This window comes from Natator depressus, chromosome 26 (assembly GCF_965152275.1).
Source record: "Natator depressus isolate rNatDep1 chromosome 26, rNatDep2.hap1, whole genome shotgun sequence".
NCBI lineage: Eukaryota > Metazoa > Chordata > Testudines > Cheloniidae > Natator > Natator depressus.
This window is the reverse complement of record NC_134259.1, coordinates 13,554,456-13,568,902: the sequence shown is the minus strand read 5'-3', so window position 1 is coordinate 13,568,902 and position 14,447 is coordinate 13,554,456. Positions and strand designations below refer to the sequence as shown.

Below are 14,447 nucleotides of genomic sequence, written 5' to 3'. Positions count from 1 at the left end.
GAGTAGCAGCTGTGTTAGTCTGTATCCGCAAAAAGAACAGGAGGACTTGTGGCACCTTAGAGACTAACAAATTTATTTGAGCATAAGCTTTCGTGAGTTACAGCATCCGATGAAGTGAGCTGTAGCTCATGAAAGTTTATGCTCAAATAAATTTGTTAGTCTCTAAGGTGCCACAAGTCCTCCTTTTCTTTTTAAGGAGATTCAATCCTGTTAGTGAACATGACTTTGATAAACCATTTCTGTTATACACCAATACTTGCTTCAGTAAGACAGAACCAAGGATGTCCACAAGTCACACAAGCAATTCCCCTAGACACTCCAGTTTCCCAGTATCACCCCACCGTTATGGGGACAAATGGTTAGGAAAACCAATACCCCAGTAAAAGAAAAAAGGTTCTCTCGATCCCAAAGGACCAAGCCCCAGACCCAGGTCAATATACAAATCAGATCTTACCCACAAATCAAGCTGCTGCCAATCCTTTAGAATCTAAAATCTAAATCCACAGGGAAAACCAAAGTCTTCTCTGTCTGGCTGGTTTGGTTTGCCTTGGTGTGCACAGAAACCCCAGCCGCGGGCTGTGACTGCCCTGCTTGAACCAGTTTGTCCTGAATTGGCACGCTCCGTTGGGTCCCGCCAGAACCAGCATCGTTACAGCACGCTCGGTTACTACTGACCGATCTTACTAAGAGTCCTGCACTTAGGATGGAAGAATCCCATGCACCGCTACAGACTAGGGACTGAATGGCTCGGCAGCAGTTCTGCAGAAAAGGACCTAGGGGTTACAGTGGACGAGAAGCTGGATATGAGTCAACAGTGTGCCCTTGTTGCCAAGAAGGCCAATGGCATTTTGGGCTGTATACGTAGGGGCATTGCCAGCAGATCGAGGGACGTGATCGTTCCCCTCTATTCAGCATTGGTGAGGCCTCATCTGGAGTACTGTCCAGTTTTGGGCCCCACACTACACGAAGGATGTGGAAAAATTGGAATGCGTCCAGCGGAGGGCAATAAAAATGATTAGGGGACTGGAACACATGACTTATGAGGAGAGGCTGAAGGAACTGGGATTGTTTAGTCTGCGGAAGAGAAGAGTGAGGGGGGATTTGATAGCTGCTTTCAAGTACCTGAAAGGGGGTTTCAAAAAGGATGGATCTAGACTGTTCTCAGTGGTGGCAGATGACAGAACAAGGAGTAATGGTCTCAAAAGTTGCAATGGGGGAGGTTTAGGTTGGATATTAGGAAAAAATTTTTTACTAGGAGGGTGGTGAAGCACTGGAATGGGTTACCTAGGGAGGTGGTGGAATCTCCTTCCTTAGATATTTTTAAGGTCAGGCTTGACAAAGCCCTGGCTGGGATGATTTAGTTCGGGATTGGTCCTGCTTTGAGCAGGGGGTTGGACTAGATGACCTCCTGAGGTCCCTTCCAACCCTGATATTCTATGATTCTACTTAACACAGAGGCCGTATTGCAAACTGTTGCACAATGGACAGAAGTGGGGTTGGTCTATAACTCGTCTCTCTCACCAATTGAAGTTGGTCCAATAAAAGACTTCACCCACTTTGTCCATCTACAGCAGTGGTTTTCAAACTTCGGGTCGCGACCCAGTACTGAGTCGCAGAATGCAAGGCACTGGGTCGCCTTGCTCAGCACCCAGGAACCCTGGCGGCTGGCCAGTAAAAATGAGTAGTCCCTATCTGCTCTGACACCATCAGCAGGTCCAGCTCCTAGGCAGGGGGGCCACGACACTCTGCGCGCTGCCCCCACTCTGAGCACTGGCTCTGCACTCCCATTGGCTGGGAACTGGCCAGTAGGAGCTGGGGGGGTGGTGCCTTCAGGCAAGAGTCACACAGAGCTGCTTGCGCACCTCCTCTTAGGCACTGAACCTGCTGGCCACTTCCGGGGCACAGCACAGTCCATGGTGCCAGGACAGACAGGAAGCCTGTCTCTGCACCCCAGCTGCGCAGCTGACCGGGAGCCACTGGAGGTAAGCCCATGCCCCAGTCCTGAGCCTCCCCAAACCCGGAGCCCGCTCCTGCACCCCAAACTCCTCATCCCTGGCCCCACCCCAGAGCCTGCATCCCTAGCCCAGAGCCCTGACCCCCTCCTGCACCCCAACCCCTTGCCCCATCCCAGAGCCCCCTCCCACACCCTGAACTCCTCATTCCTGGCATCACCCTGCAGCGCTCAACCCCCAAACCCTAACCCTCTGCCCCAGCCCTGAGCCCCTCCCACACCCCAAACCCCTCATCCCCAGCTCTGTTGGGTCGTGGGTATCAACAATTTTCTTCAACTGGGTCACCAGAAAAAAAGTTTGGAAAACCACTGGTCTACAGTCAGCCACGGTTCTTGATGAAGTCAAGAAGCTTCCAGGATCAAGAAGGGTCCTTACCAACTACAGCACACCTCTGCTTATGAAGATAGCTTGTGCCACCTCACGTTATGGAGTTGGTGCAGTCATTTCACAAGGGGTGGAAGATCACACTGCTTGAGATCTCTTGGCAGAAGGGAAGGGAGCTGTACCTGAATTGAGTGAGAAGCTCAGAGTGGAGTTCAAAAGTGTCACCGATCCCTGGTGGGCAACGATTCACCAACCGCTGCTTTCGGTTTTAATGAAAGGAGTCCCGGCACTGACTCCAGCATGGTTACAGAGAGGGGTGATGTTCGTGCACACGCACTGTCCTGATAGTGAGTTCAAAAGGGCCAGCCGACATGCAATGCAGATTGCTTGACATGCTGGCCCATTGGGAAGTGGCGGGTAAGCTGGCCTACGGAATTGGCACCAGAGCCAGGTAGGTATGATCCATGTGGCACAAACTGAACCCTTGCCATGGACAACGAAACCCTAACAATGACCCAGTGCCGGTGAAAGAGCAGGACATTTCGAGGAGTGGATGTGCACAGACAGCTGTGTCCATCTTTCTTTGCTCACAAAGAACCCTTACGTGTATATCACGGTTGCAAACGTGGTTATTCCTTTGGGGCTCAGGGCCCACGTAGTCCAAAAATTAGATGAAGACTATTTGGGAATTTCAAAAAGGCAAAGTCTGGCCAAGAGTCCTGGGTGGTTGGGCAGGGATTGATACACAACGGAGGAAATGGCAGAACAAGCGTCAAGATCGTCAGCGAACGTAACACATCCCTAAACGTGCTCCGTTGCATGGACAATGGTGGACCGCTTCTGGGGCCATATACTGCCGTAGGTGCCCAATCTAACCGGCTTGCAGTATTCTGCGTGCATTCCACTAGTTCAGCGAAGAGGGTTAAGACTCGGCTTTTCAGGACTGGGAGTTTCCGAGCAGATGGTGACAACGGAACCCAATTCACATCCGAAGATGTCCCATTGTTTGTCGAGAGAAATGGAATCAAACACAGCACCTCAGCTCCTCACCGTCCCGGCAGAAATGTTCCTGCAGACATTCAAGCAAGCGATCTAGACTCTGACCCCCGATAAAGCCCACAAAATATTGCAATTTTTCTCTCGGCCTATAGCAATGCAGCCCATGCGATTGCAAATCAGATGCCAGCAATGTTGTTTATGGGAGGTAATTTAGGGTCTCACCTGGATTGGTTAAACTGAAAGTTCGTAAGAATCAGGTGGATGTGACTATTTGTGGCAGGGCGGTCAGGCTGGGTGAGAAAATCTTAATGAGGGACGATCAAGCTGACTGGGGGAGCCTTGGAGTGACTGCGTCTGGGCCTCTGCCTCAGTGGAGAGAAACGGCACCGAACACGCCCCAGAAAAGACTCATAACCCAGCCTTGAAGCACAAGTTCCACAACGCTGCCGCCTCCTGGAAATCCCGAGCCGCGATACAGCGAGAGGAGCCTCCTGGCCCTGTTTCTACTACCAGGGACCCTGACACTACAAAGCAGAGAGATGTCCCTGACGCAGCAACCCCACAAAGAGCAGACGGCGCCCCAGACACCGTTCCGATGCCCATGAGGCGTTCTCCAGGGAGAAGCCACCGCTCAGACTGGGCCGTGCAGAATGTTGCGTGTTTAGTGACACTCACGGATTGGTAACTCCTTGGTCATGTCCTTTCACGCTAAAGGGGGAGGAGACTGTCGTGTGTAGGAACTGGGGGGTTGCCCTTGCGGTCGGGGGGCTCTGGGGAGGTGGCGGGCGATGGGGCAAGGCGAGGAGGAGTGCGGGGTGGGCGGGTGCCATGTGCTGAGTGACTGGCAACCCGATCAGTCAATCAGTAGCACTTACCTTTGTCCCGTTCCCCATATGTCCGGGATCTCTCCTCTTCCTCATCATAGGGTGAGGCGATTCTGGGAGTCTCGGGCAGGCTGTAATCCTTTTCGGCTGGTGGGGGGATCAGAGGTCTCTCGGGTTGCCGGTACCTCTCCTCTTCCTCGTAGGGCTGGGTGGGGGGTGGTATCTTGGGCCTCCTCCCGCCAGATGGCTTCTTGGTGGCTTTGGGAGGCTTCTCCTTGGGCTTCTTGGTGGCCTTTGGGCGCTTCTCCTTGGGCTTCTTGGTGGCCTTTGGGTTCTTCTCCTTGGGCTTCTTGGTGGCCTTTGGGTGCTTCTCCTTGGGCTTCTTGGTGGGCTTGGGGGGCCGCTCCTTTTTCCCTTTCTTGGGTTTCTCTTTAACTTTCACAGTTGTCCCTGTATAAAAGGAAAGAGTCAGTCCCAGGCCAGTCTCTGGGCCCCACGCAACCAGCTGGGCTCCGGGTCTCTGCCCATCAGGCCTATGGGGCCACCTTCCTCCACCCAGCTGGGCCCCAGGGAGTCATTGTCACTCCACACATGAAGCCAGCCCCACTCTGTTGGGTCCTGGCTCTTCCCCTGCCTTTCAGCAGGACATTAAACAATACCCACTGGGGATTTCTGATGCCCACGGCCCATTGGGCACGCAGCCTTGCCAGCACCTTAGGCCATAGCCTCTGTGTCCGGGCAGCTTCCTGGGATTCCTTCTATTTCCCACACAATGACCTAGGCTGCCCGCATTCTCCACCACTTCCACGCAGAAGCAGCCCAGCACTTAGAAATTTTAAGTCTTCTGCTATTTGGAGCCTGGCTTATAAGATGTGAATGGTCAGCGTTGGTAATGCCAACCTTGCAGTGCGCCAGCCCTATCGCACTGGTCATTCAGCCACCGAATCCGGCCGCGGCATGTCTGCAAACCAAGAGGGCGCCCATTGGAACGATTAGCCAGGTTCTTTGCATGCGTCACTCCCGGCCACTCGCTTACTCAGCAAGCAACTTGGCGGGAGGGGTATCGGGGGGGTTCAAACCTCCTGTTCTACTGATTGGACACCATGATCCTGAGAATTGTTTCTAGTCCCTGATGGGGCGAGAGCAATCAGCTGCCCCAGCGAATACCCACGGTTATGAATATGAGGTTTGCTTTCTGGGAATGTTCTCCAGCAGTCACGGATCATCTCCTCTGCCCCCCACCCCCACCCCCTGTTCTGGGAACAATCCGCCCTCCCCAGGACAGTCAGGAAGCCAGCATCAAAGGGACGGGGGGAAGATGAGCAGGAAATACCTTGGCATAATTGTCCAGCTCCCGCCCCACTGATCTGACCCCAGGATGGGCCCCAGGACAGAAGCGAGCACCTTGCTGCACCATCAGCTGGACACAGAGGCAGGGGAACAGGGAACAGCTGAAGGGGGAGTGGCACAGGTGGGCAGCATGGGTATCTGGGCTCTGTTAGTGCCCTTGCCCGGATGCCCCTTGCGGACTGGCGAGGGATGCAGAGGACACTCCAGGAGGCAGGTGCTCTTTGGGCATATTGTCAGGGTGGGGGCTCTGAGATCACCCCGGCCCAGGGCTCCAGCGAGCTCCAGCCAGACAGGGAGGCCTCGCACCATGACTCAGTGGCTGACAGGAAGGCGAGGAGGCTGCTGAGTAACGGCCCCGTTGCTCCAGAGCAGCCGCAGGCTCATTCCAAAGCTCTGAGCGGCAGCGTTCCCACGTCCTCTGGTGCGTGAGCAGAGAGGGCCCAATCCTGGGCTGGGATTTGGAGCCCCCCCTGTGCCTGGGGGAACAGAGCAGAACTTCCCCACTGCCCTGAGTGCCCGCTGTTTGCCCAGTGCCCCCCAGGAGGGTGACCCTCACCTGGCCCCGCTGAACTGACGTGCCCAGAGCAGACTGCAGGGAGGAACGAGTCCCCTGGGCAGCGTATACAACAACCAGGGCCCCCTCCTCCTCCTTGCTCCCTCGTCGCCTGGGGGAAGCCCCATTCTGGGCACAGGCGGAGTTGTATTTCCTCACTCCTTGCCCAACCTCGGCAGCAACCAGACGCTCCCACGTCCCACCCGGTCGGTGCGGACACGCCCAGCGGCCGCGGCGGAGCAAACGAGCTGCAGGTTTCTGACAAACCGATCCGCCAGGAGAGCCGTGACGCGGCCATCATGAGGAGACGAACCGTTCATCGCCGCTCCCTGCGATGAACGGCCCTCAGCTCACACCTCTCCAGCCACCTACCCTAACCCAGGGCCCTGCCCCTGGGTGACAGGCCATTAGGGCTGTCTCAGACAAGCCTTCCTGTCCCGCTCGGGGCCCTGAGCAGGGAGCACGGCCCCCTCCCTGGAGAAGCTGGCACAGCCCCACAGGCTGAGCAGAACAGAGCGAGCCCCCGCCAGGGTCCAGGCTGCTCACCGGCAGCCGCCGAGAAGGGAAACCTCACCCCTGAGAGCTGGGCCGGCAGCCAAACCCCGCTCTGCAGGCCTCAGCCTGGAAAAGCTGACAGGATGGAGAGGGCGGCCCATTTCCAAAGCCCAGAGGGGCCATGCTGCCAGGGGCTTGTGCAATCAGGAGCCCTGGCGAGAGACAGCGTGTGCAAGGCTATCCCTTTCCCCCACCCAGCTCTTCAACCCTGACCCACCCCCGGCTCTCCCAGCCCTGCGATGCCCGTCAGCTCAGACCCAGCGTCCGGCACTGGTAAGGACAGCAGCACAAAGCTCTCCCGTGCCGGATTCCCCTTCCTGCCCCATCCCTCGACACCCGATCCATATGGCGCTTCCACCCCGCCATGGGGGCTGGGAGCAGGCGGAAGCGAACCCAGCTGCCTCCATGCTCTGGGGCCTGCTCACAGCCTGGGAGAAGCCCTGGCAAAGGCACCAGCCCCCACGGACCCCATGGACGCAGCCTCCTCAGGACGCAGGAGGGAGAGAGGATGGAGCTAGGGGCCAGCTGAAAGTTTTCCATCATGACCATATAGAAATTTGGCTTTTCCGCTAAACCAGTTTTTTGTTGTTGCAAAAAGCTTCTCTTTCCTGTGGGGGAGATTTCAGTGGGAAAACCTAGTGCCGGGAACCTGCAATATTCAGACCCTGAAATGCCGCTGCGGTGCCCCATGGGAGATGCAGTTCAGTTGTCTCGCTCCCCTCTTCTGCTCCATGGGCCAAGCTCCCCAGGGGACTTCATCTCCCATGATGCTCTGCAGCCATAGGCCTTCCATGCCCCTCCCCAAAAGGGGAGCCCATTGTGCATCACGGGAGATGCAGCCGGACCAGGGAGCCGGGCCCACAGCAGCCAATGGGAGGACGCAGCACCCAAACTACAAGTCCCATGAGCAGGAGGGGGTGCAGGGGAATGGGTGGGGCTCCCATTTCCCAATCGAAATATTTGGGGGGGTTGATTTTTTTCACTGAAAACGCTAAATGTTCTAGTTCTCAGTCACACGCCCCATGCGGCGGGGTTCACACTGCTGTCCCCCGGTGAGCTACTGCTGTGAGTCAGCATGGAGGGGGATGCCAAGGGGCAGGACGGCCGGGGGTTGGGGATGGCTAACGGCGCCTCCTGCCAGCCACCAGGAAAGCTGCACGACAGATCTGTGTTAAGGCTGAGAGTGGAAGCAGGCAGGCACACAAACACACACGCGGATGCACGGATCCATGTGAACACACACACATACGGGGCACATTTATTGTTCTGCCAAGCCCATGCTCTCTGGGCTCCTGATTTTTGGGGGTGTGGGCCTGGTTCCCCTCCTGGCCTAAGCAGCTCAGTGGGGACATTTTGGAGCCTGGCCTGGGATCGCTCTTGTGACCATCTGACTGGCCCACCTGTGAGCTGGTCCCAGAGACAGCCCTGGTGCGAGGGTAACCGCCCCACCTGTGCCCCCCTGTGGCTGTCCGGAGGGGACACTGGGACATCAGCTCCCCACATCACCCTCTGCGCTAACACTTGTGGGGAGGTGGGGCTGGATTCTCAATCGACCCCTCTAACAGGGACAGCACGGACTAGCCCCCCTGCAGCCCTGGGCCATCAGCACAGGGGAGAGGAGGGTGCAGCTGAGCTCGTGCAGTGCAGGAGGGGCGGGCTGGGATTGCGGGGGTGTGTGTGTGTGTGTGTGTGTGATAATAGAGACTGTCCATATAGGGGTTTGCTCTCTTGTAGCTATGACAGATGGGGGAGGGGGTGAGTGTGCCCTGGGATCTATGAGGGGGGGAGATCTGCCCCAGGGGGCACAGACTCCACCATGGCTGCCCCCCGGCTTTGCCCCCAGGCACTAACAGCCCAGTTTGCTAGGAGGACACAACCGATCAGGTGCTGATCTCCAGACATCTCCGTTGGGCAGGAGCCAAATACCAGCCCGTCACTCCTTGGGAAGGGACAGTCCACACCCACCTCTGACGGCCAGGGGTGCCCCATCGCAGCAGGGTTCCTGCAGCATCCAGGGCTGCCGCCGTCAGAGACCGGAGCCTGGGCTGGGTGGACCCCGGCTCTGACCCAGGCTGGCGAGCCCTGTGTTCCAGTCTCCAGCCTGTCGCCCACAGCTGGGAACCCCCGGTACCGCCAACCGGCCTGGGGCGGGGGGAAGGGGCAGTGGCTCCCAAGGCGTTTTGGGAAGCCCAGCATGGCCAGGGGCGCTGGCTGCTCTGCTCTCCTGCTCCCCCTCTCCCCAGGGGCACCCAGCACAAAGCCAGTCAGCGGGACCCCCACATCCTGAGCTGCAAGTTGCAGCCAGCCCAGCCCCTCTGCTGGCCCTAGGTTGCTGCCGGCAAGTCGCCCTAGGCCCAGTTGCCCCTGCCCAGCCCCTGGGTGCCAGTCACACCTATGCAGAGTGGACGTAGGAAATCAGGTCTCGAGGGGGCTGGGCAGGATTGGGCCCAGGCAGAGTTGGGCCCAAGGGGATGGGTAGGGCAGGATCGGGTGCCAAGGTAGCCAGGCAGAATTGGACCCAAGGGGGCGGGGTAGGGCAGGATCAGGCCCTCTGTACCCAGGTTGCGCTCAAAACACTTACCTTCTTCCACCTCCGTGGGGGCCTTGGCTGCCTTGCCCTTCCCTGCAGGCTTCAGCCTCCCTTGCGGCTCGGGGGGCTCCTCCAGCCCCCGCCCCCCGGCTTCCTCCTCGCCCTGGGGGCTGACCTCCCGCAGGAAGCCCTGCAGGAACTCCTCGATCTCGTCGTCCGTCAGCTCCGTCGGGAGCTGCCCTGGGCTGGGGGTCAGCAGCCCCACGAGCAGGCAGAGCAGCAGCAGCAGCCGGCAGGCTCCGCCGAGCCCCATGGCAGCCTCGCGCCCCCCGGGGGGGAGGGGGCTAGGGTAGAGTTAGAAACCCCCCAGCCCCAGAGGGCACAGACCCTGGCCTCACCTGGCCTACGGGCTGGGTGGCCACGCAGGGGCTGGGCGTGTGGGGACACGGCCCGGGCGTGTGGGGACAGGGCCCGGTGGGGGGGGGGGGGGGGGGGCTGTTTGTCGCTCAAGCTTCCTTCGGGGCAGCCGGGTCACCGGGCTCTGCAGCAGGCAGATGCGGCGCAGCTGTCAGGACGGGGCAGCTCCGGGGCTTCCGGAGCGGGCGGTGGAATGCGCTGCCGACGGGGGGCGGAGGGGGAGCCGGAGCCAGCCCCGAAGAATGCAGCTCCGCACAGCTGGGCTTAATTCAGACCAGAAGGTTGTGGCTGAGTCAGCTTTGAAGTCAGAGGCAGCAGGCCAAGGGCTGGGAGCCAGCAGGCCCCCCCCCCGACGCCCTGGAGCGGTTGCCCCCCCGCCCACATCCAAAAGTGGGGGGTCCAGGCTGGGCCGTACGGACCGGTCCAATACGCCCAGCGATCGCTGCAGCCAGCAAACGGCGCCCGAGAGCTCCGAGACGCCTCGCTGTCGCCCGGCTGCCCCCACTAGGGTCTCCAGCTCCCCCCACGCAGAGGGGGCTTCAGCAACGCAGTTCCCCTTGCTGCGGCTGGTCGCCGAGACTCCAATCTGCAGGGTGGGGGTGGGGGGGTTGATCCAGTCCCGGAGCGCAGCAGCGGGCGCCTTCCCCTCTCCCCTACAGCAGTCGGAGTGAACGCCAGGCAGCCAGAGGAGCCGTCTAGCTCTGCGGAGGAAACCAAGGCCAGCCTCCCCTTCCCTTTTCCAGGGGAGGGTGGATCAGAGAAGGCAGCACCCTCTGCTGTAACCCCACCCTGCCTGGGGAAGGGGAGATGTTCAGGCACCACGGGTTCAGCAGAGACTTCCAGCGGTGTAGGAGATCCATTCCCAGCCAGCGCTGGGACGGGACAGCAGAGTTTCAAGCCGAGGTGCCCGGGATGCCAGCCCACTGCCGAATGCAGGAGGCCCTGGGAGGATCCGATCCAAACCACCCAGGGGCCAGACGGCTCCAGATCCCTTCAGAGGAAGGAGCAGGCTCTCCCCAAATATACCGAGCAGAGGTGGGATTGGGGGCCCAAAGCCCAGGCAGGCACCCAGGGGGGCATGACTGTACAGCCAACAGCAGAGTCACCTTCTTCTCCCAGGACTCTTGTCGGTTCTGCAGCTGGACCCCTGGATTTTGTGGCCCACTGATTTCCATGCCAGGTCTACTGGACTCGGTGGCCAGGCCCCCCGCTGAACTCAGCGGCCTCTGGTGCAGCAGATGGGAAATTCTGTGCCTTAATGACGATAGACGGAGTCCCCTCTGTGCAGCGGGCCCCCAGTTGGATAGCCAGCTCCGTTTGCCGTGCACTCTTTCCACGCTCGCCGTAAGCTGCTGGATGCTGCGTGATTGCACCACGGGAGCTGTCAGGGAGAGCCTGCAGGGCGTGGCAGCTGGGGAGGGACAGCAGGGGTCTGGCACCTACGAAGGCATCGGGAGATTGTGGGAGAAGACAGTAGCTGGCTCCTTCTGCTAAAGCAATCAACAGTTTGTTGCCCCCTCATGGCACCATTTGATCCCCAAATGTGGTAAAGCTCCTTACTACTCCCTCCACAAAGACTTGGTGACCCACCTTAGGGCATAAGTAAATCTGCACATGTGTCATCAGTAAGGTTCAGAGTTAACATGCTCTGGCATCTCTGCCAGGTCACACAGGGCAGGTTTTCGTCAAAGAGCAGTCACACACCAACGGGGAGATCCTGGGAACCAAATCTGCACCCAGAGGAGAATTCTGCCGCACATTCCCTGACTGTGGACTCTGACGGGCCTGTTCTCAGCCAGGCCGTCCCTACGCAGAGTGCAGGACCGAAGGATGTGGCACAGCCACCTTTAAGCTCCCTTTGCGTTCAGGTTCTGCCCAGCCTCCTGTGTCAGCTACACCGGCCCCGCTGTGCTCCTCGTGGCCCCTGGGAAACAGAGAAGAGTTTCAGTGGGGTGTGCCCTGGTCAAACCAGGAGCTGGCTGCCAGGCTGCCCCAGCAGCCACCCATCAATGGGGGGCCTTCAAGGGGTGTTCCCCAGAGCTCCTTGGCCAATCAGGTATCTGCCCCAGCCAGGCACTCTGGGATCACTCACGCAGGGCTCCTGGGCACTGGGAGGAGTCCGTCCTGCCGCACCCTTCAACACACCCCCAGATGTCTTCCCCAGGGATGTCCTAATCGCTGTTTGGAGACCAGAGCCAGCAAAGTCTGCTGCCAATGGCCCCAGCAGAGCCGGGGGAGCTGCCCCCAGACTCCTCCCACAGCTGCAGAGCTGCTGGCGCCCACTGACCCCACGGACCAGATGCCCACCCCCAGTTCCAAACATCCCAGCCTTTGGGAGACATAGATCTGTACCCAGGCCCACCCTGCCAAGTGACAAACCTCCCTCTTGTCCCGGCTGCCAGCAGCTGGCACCCACCCACTGTCCCCCTGGAGTTTCCCTAGGGTGAGATTGTTCCCTGGCGCTGGGTAGCATTTCCCAGGCCCACTCTGTACCGCGCCGATACTGGGCCCACCTCTCCCTCCACCTTGTGAACTCCGGCAGTGCTCGGGAATGTGCCCCCGGCACCCACGTCTGCTGGGATACGGGGATGTCTCTCTTCCAAGGTGGTTGGACTTGGCCTGGCCCGGCTCCCCACTACAGACATCTGGGCCTCTTTCCACGGACCCTAATGGGAGTTGGTTGGACGCCCATTATTCAGAGGTCTGCGTAATCCAGCCCGTCTCCTCCGAGGCAGAATCAGAGCCCGGCTGTGATCCCAAACCCACCCCCGTCTGCAAACCCAACCCGTCGCTGGGCAGCGTGGTCACTGCGCAGCACCGCAGGGTGCCGGGCTACACCCACAAACTTTGCTCGCAGCCCGGCTGGCTAGCGACTGGGGAGAATAGAAGGAAACCAGCCAGCCGGAGCGAGCTCCCGCCTCCAGCACTCTGCTCACGGCCCCTCCGGGACAGGCCTGGCCTCTTTCAGCAGATCATTCGACAGGCAAGGGAAGGGACCCTGGCCATTGCTACCAGGTAATTGGCCATCCAGGGTCAAGGGGCACTGGAGGGAGATGCTTGGCTCACAGCAGAGATGGGATCTGGGGTGAAGTACTGGGCTGTCGGCCCATCATCAGCGGGAGACACTGGAGGCCAGAGAGATTCCATGGCCAGCAGCAGGATCTCAGACCCCTTGATCAGCCTGGTCAACACCAACCTACCACAGCACCAGATGCTAGAGCAGAGGAGGCCACGTGTTCTCCGGAGGAGAGCGTGATCTGGGCTGCTCTGTCACATGCTCGCAGGCCTGACCCTGGGAGGGAGCGAGGCGTTGGCGGGGTCACACGGGGAACCCAGCCCCAGAACCCAGTGCCTTTTCTCTCCCCCCACGGAAAATGGGGGAAAGACCCATGGAAAGAATGAGTCCTCCCAGGCCTGTATCAGAGGCCCCAGGTGAGGAGGCTGCCCGGGACATAAGGGCAGATCGAGGGATCCAGAAAACCGGCAGATGACCCATCTCTGAGGCCAGCCCCAGAGGCTGTCCCACGGGAGCCATGACAGAGGGAGGAAATTAATAGCAGCTGCTGGGCTAGAGAAAACGGAATAGGGGTCCCGGGGCAGGCACCTGGCAAAGTGCCGGAGTCCTAGGGGCCAGGCAGAGTTCTCAGTGACTGTGGGATCGGAGGAGGCGTCTGGCTCCAAGGAAGCTGCAAGTCCTGAATACTTTGGCTCTGAAGGCCCACTTGGCCAAGGCCTCTCTGTGTCGTGGCTGCCGGCGAGTCTGAGTCTCTGGAGGGTTGTTGGGTCTGACACAGCTTTGGATCCGAGGACACGTCCCTCGGCTGGGCCAATCTGGACTCAAGGGCCATGCCAAAGGAGCAGCCGTTCCTTACACGGCGTGAACGAGAGGCCATTGATGGCTGCAGCTGGCCGGGGTGCCAGTGAACCCATGTCTCTCAGGGCCACCCCCCGTCCGTCACAGGCTCGCGAGCGCACGTTCGTTTCCTGTTTACCACTTACTGACCCTATCTGGGGAAGCAAACCAAGCGAGAGGCCAAGGGCTGAAGATAGGAATCCTCTGCTAGCCAGGGTGGTCTGCAGAGTCTCATGATTAATGGGTAGAAGTTGGAAGCAGATGGGCCATTTCAACGATACAGCTCCTCCCCTCGCCCCCCTGCAAGGGCCCCGAGCTCCTTCTGGGGTTCATTATTTAGCCTTGTTGTCAGGAGAGTGAGTTAGCCAGAAAGAACAAAAGTGAGGAACAAATGTTTAACGGGGAGGGGCGAAGAACCGTCAGAACCACTCGCTCCCAGACCGGGGCGGGGGGATTTCCAGTGCCTGGGCATTTTCAGTTGGGGGGGGCTCTTTCTAGTGCCGCACTAGCTCAACCACAAGCTATGGGCTGTATGCAGGAATCCCTTGGGACAGTTCTTTGGTCTGGGCGACCCTGGAGGCCAGACTAGATGAGCATCATGGTCCCTTCTGGCCTCCGATTGTCTAATTCTCACCCAGACAGCAAACCAGTGACCTGCCGCTCCTTGGGAGAGGGGTAGCAGCCTCTCACCTGGGGAAGCACAGAACCTCTGCTACACCCGTTCCAGCCTCATGCTGCTCTCTCCCCACCTTTGCAAGTCTCCCTCTCAGATCTCTTCACTAGCTGAGCCCCCCGGGGACTGGTCTGTTCTGCAGGGGCCTGCCACCCCACTCTTCCAGGCTCTGCCCACCCTGTGGCAGGGTCCAGCCCCCCAAGGGGTGGTGGATGGGCAGACTGCTCTATTTGGAAAAGGCGTTTCTCGTGGGTCAATACGAACAAGCCAGAGGAGCGGCCGAGCGCAGGACAGCCTCTTCTCGCAGAGGAAGGGTGGCACAGTGGGTAGAGGACAAATCTAGGACTGAGGAGACCT

General features: G+C 59.2%; 1 protein-coding gene across 2 annotated transcripts in view; it reads right to left on the bottom strand.

Moving 5' to 3' along the window:
• AEBP1 (AE binding protein 1) overlaps positions 1-9,624 on the bottom strand; it is a 29,375-nt gene extending 19,751 nt beyond the window's left edge. Inside the window, exons 1-2 of one of the 2 annotated variants that reach the window (XM_074939920.1) lie at positions 9,199-9,624; positions 4,211-4,609 (exon numbers count right to left, since the gene is read on the bottom strand). In XM_074939920.1, the coding sequence (XP_074796021.1) occupies positions 4,211-4,609; positions 9,199-9,460 (661 nt within the window). In that variant the 5' untranslated portion in view covers positions 9,461-9,624. Of the gene's footprint in view, positions 1-2,387; positions 2,951-4,210; positions 4,610-9,198 lie in introns of those variants that run through there. The other variant, XM_074939921.1, reaches the window with a different exon arrangement.
• Between the last annotated feature and the right edge of the window lie 4,823 nt (positions 9,625-14,447).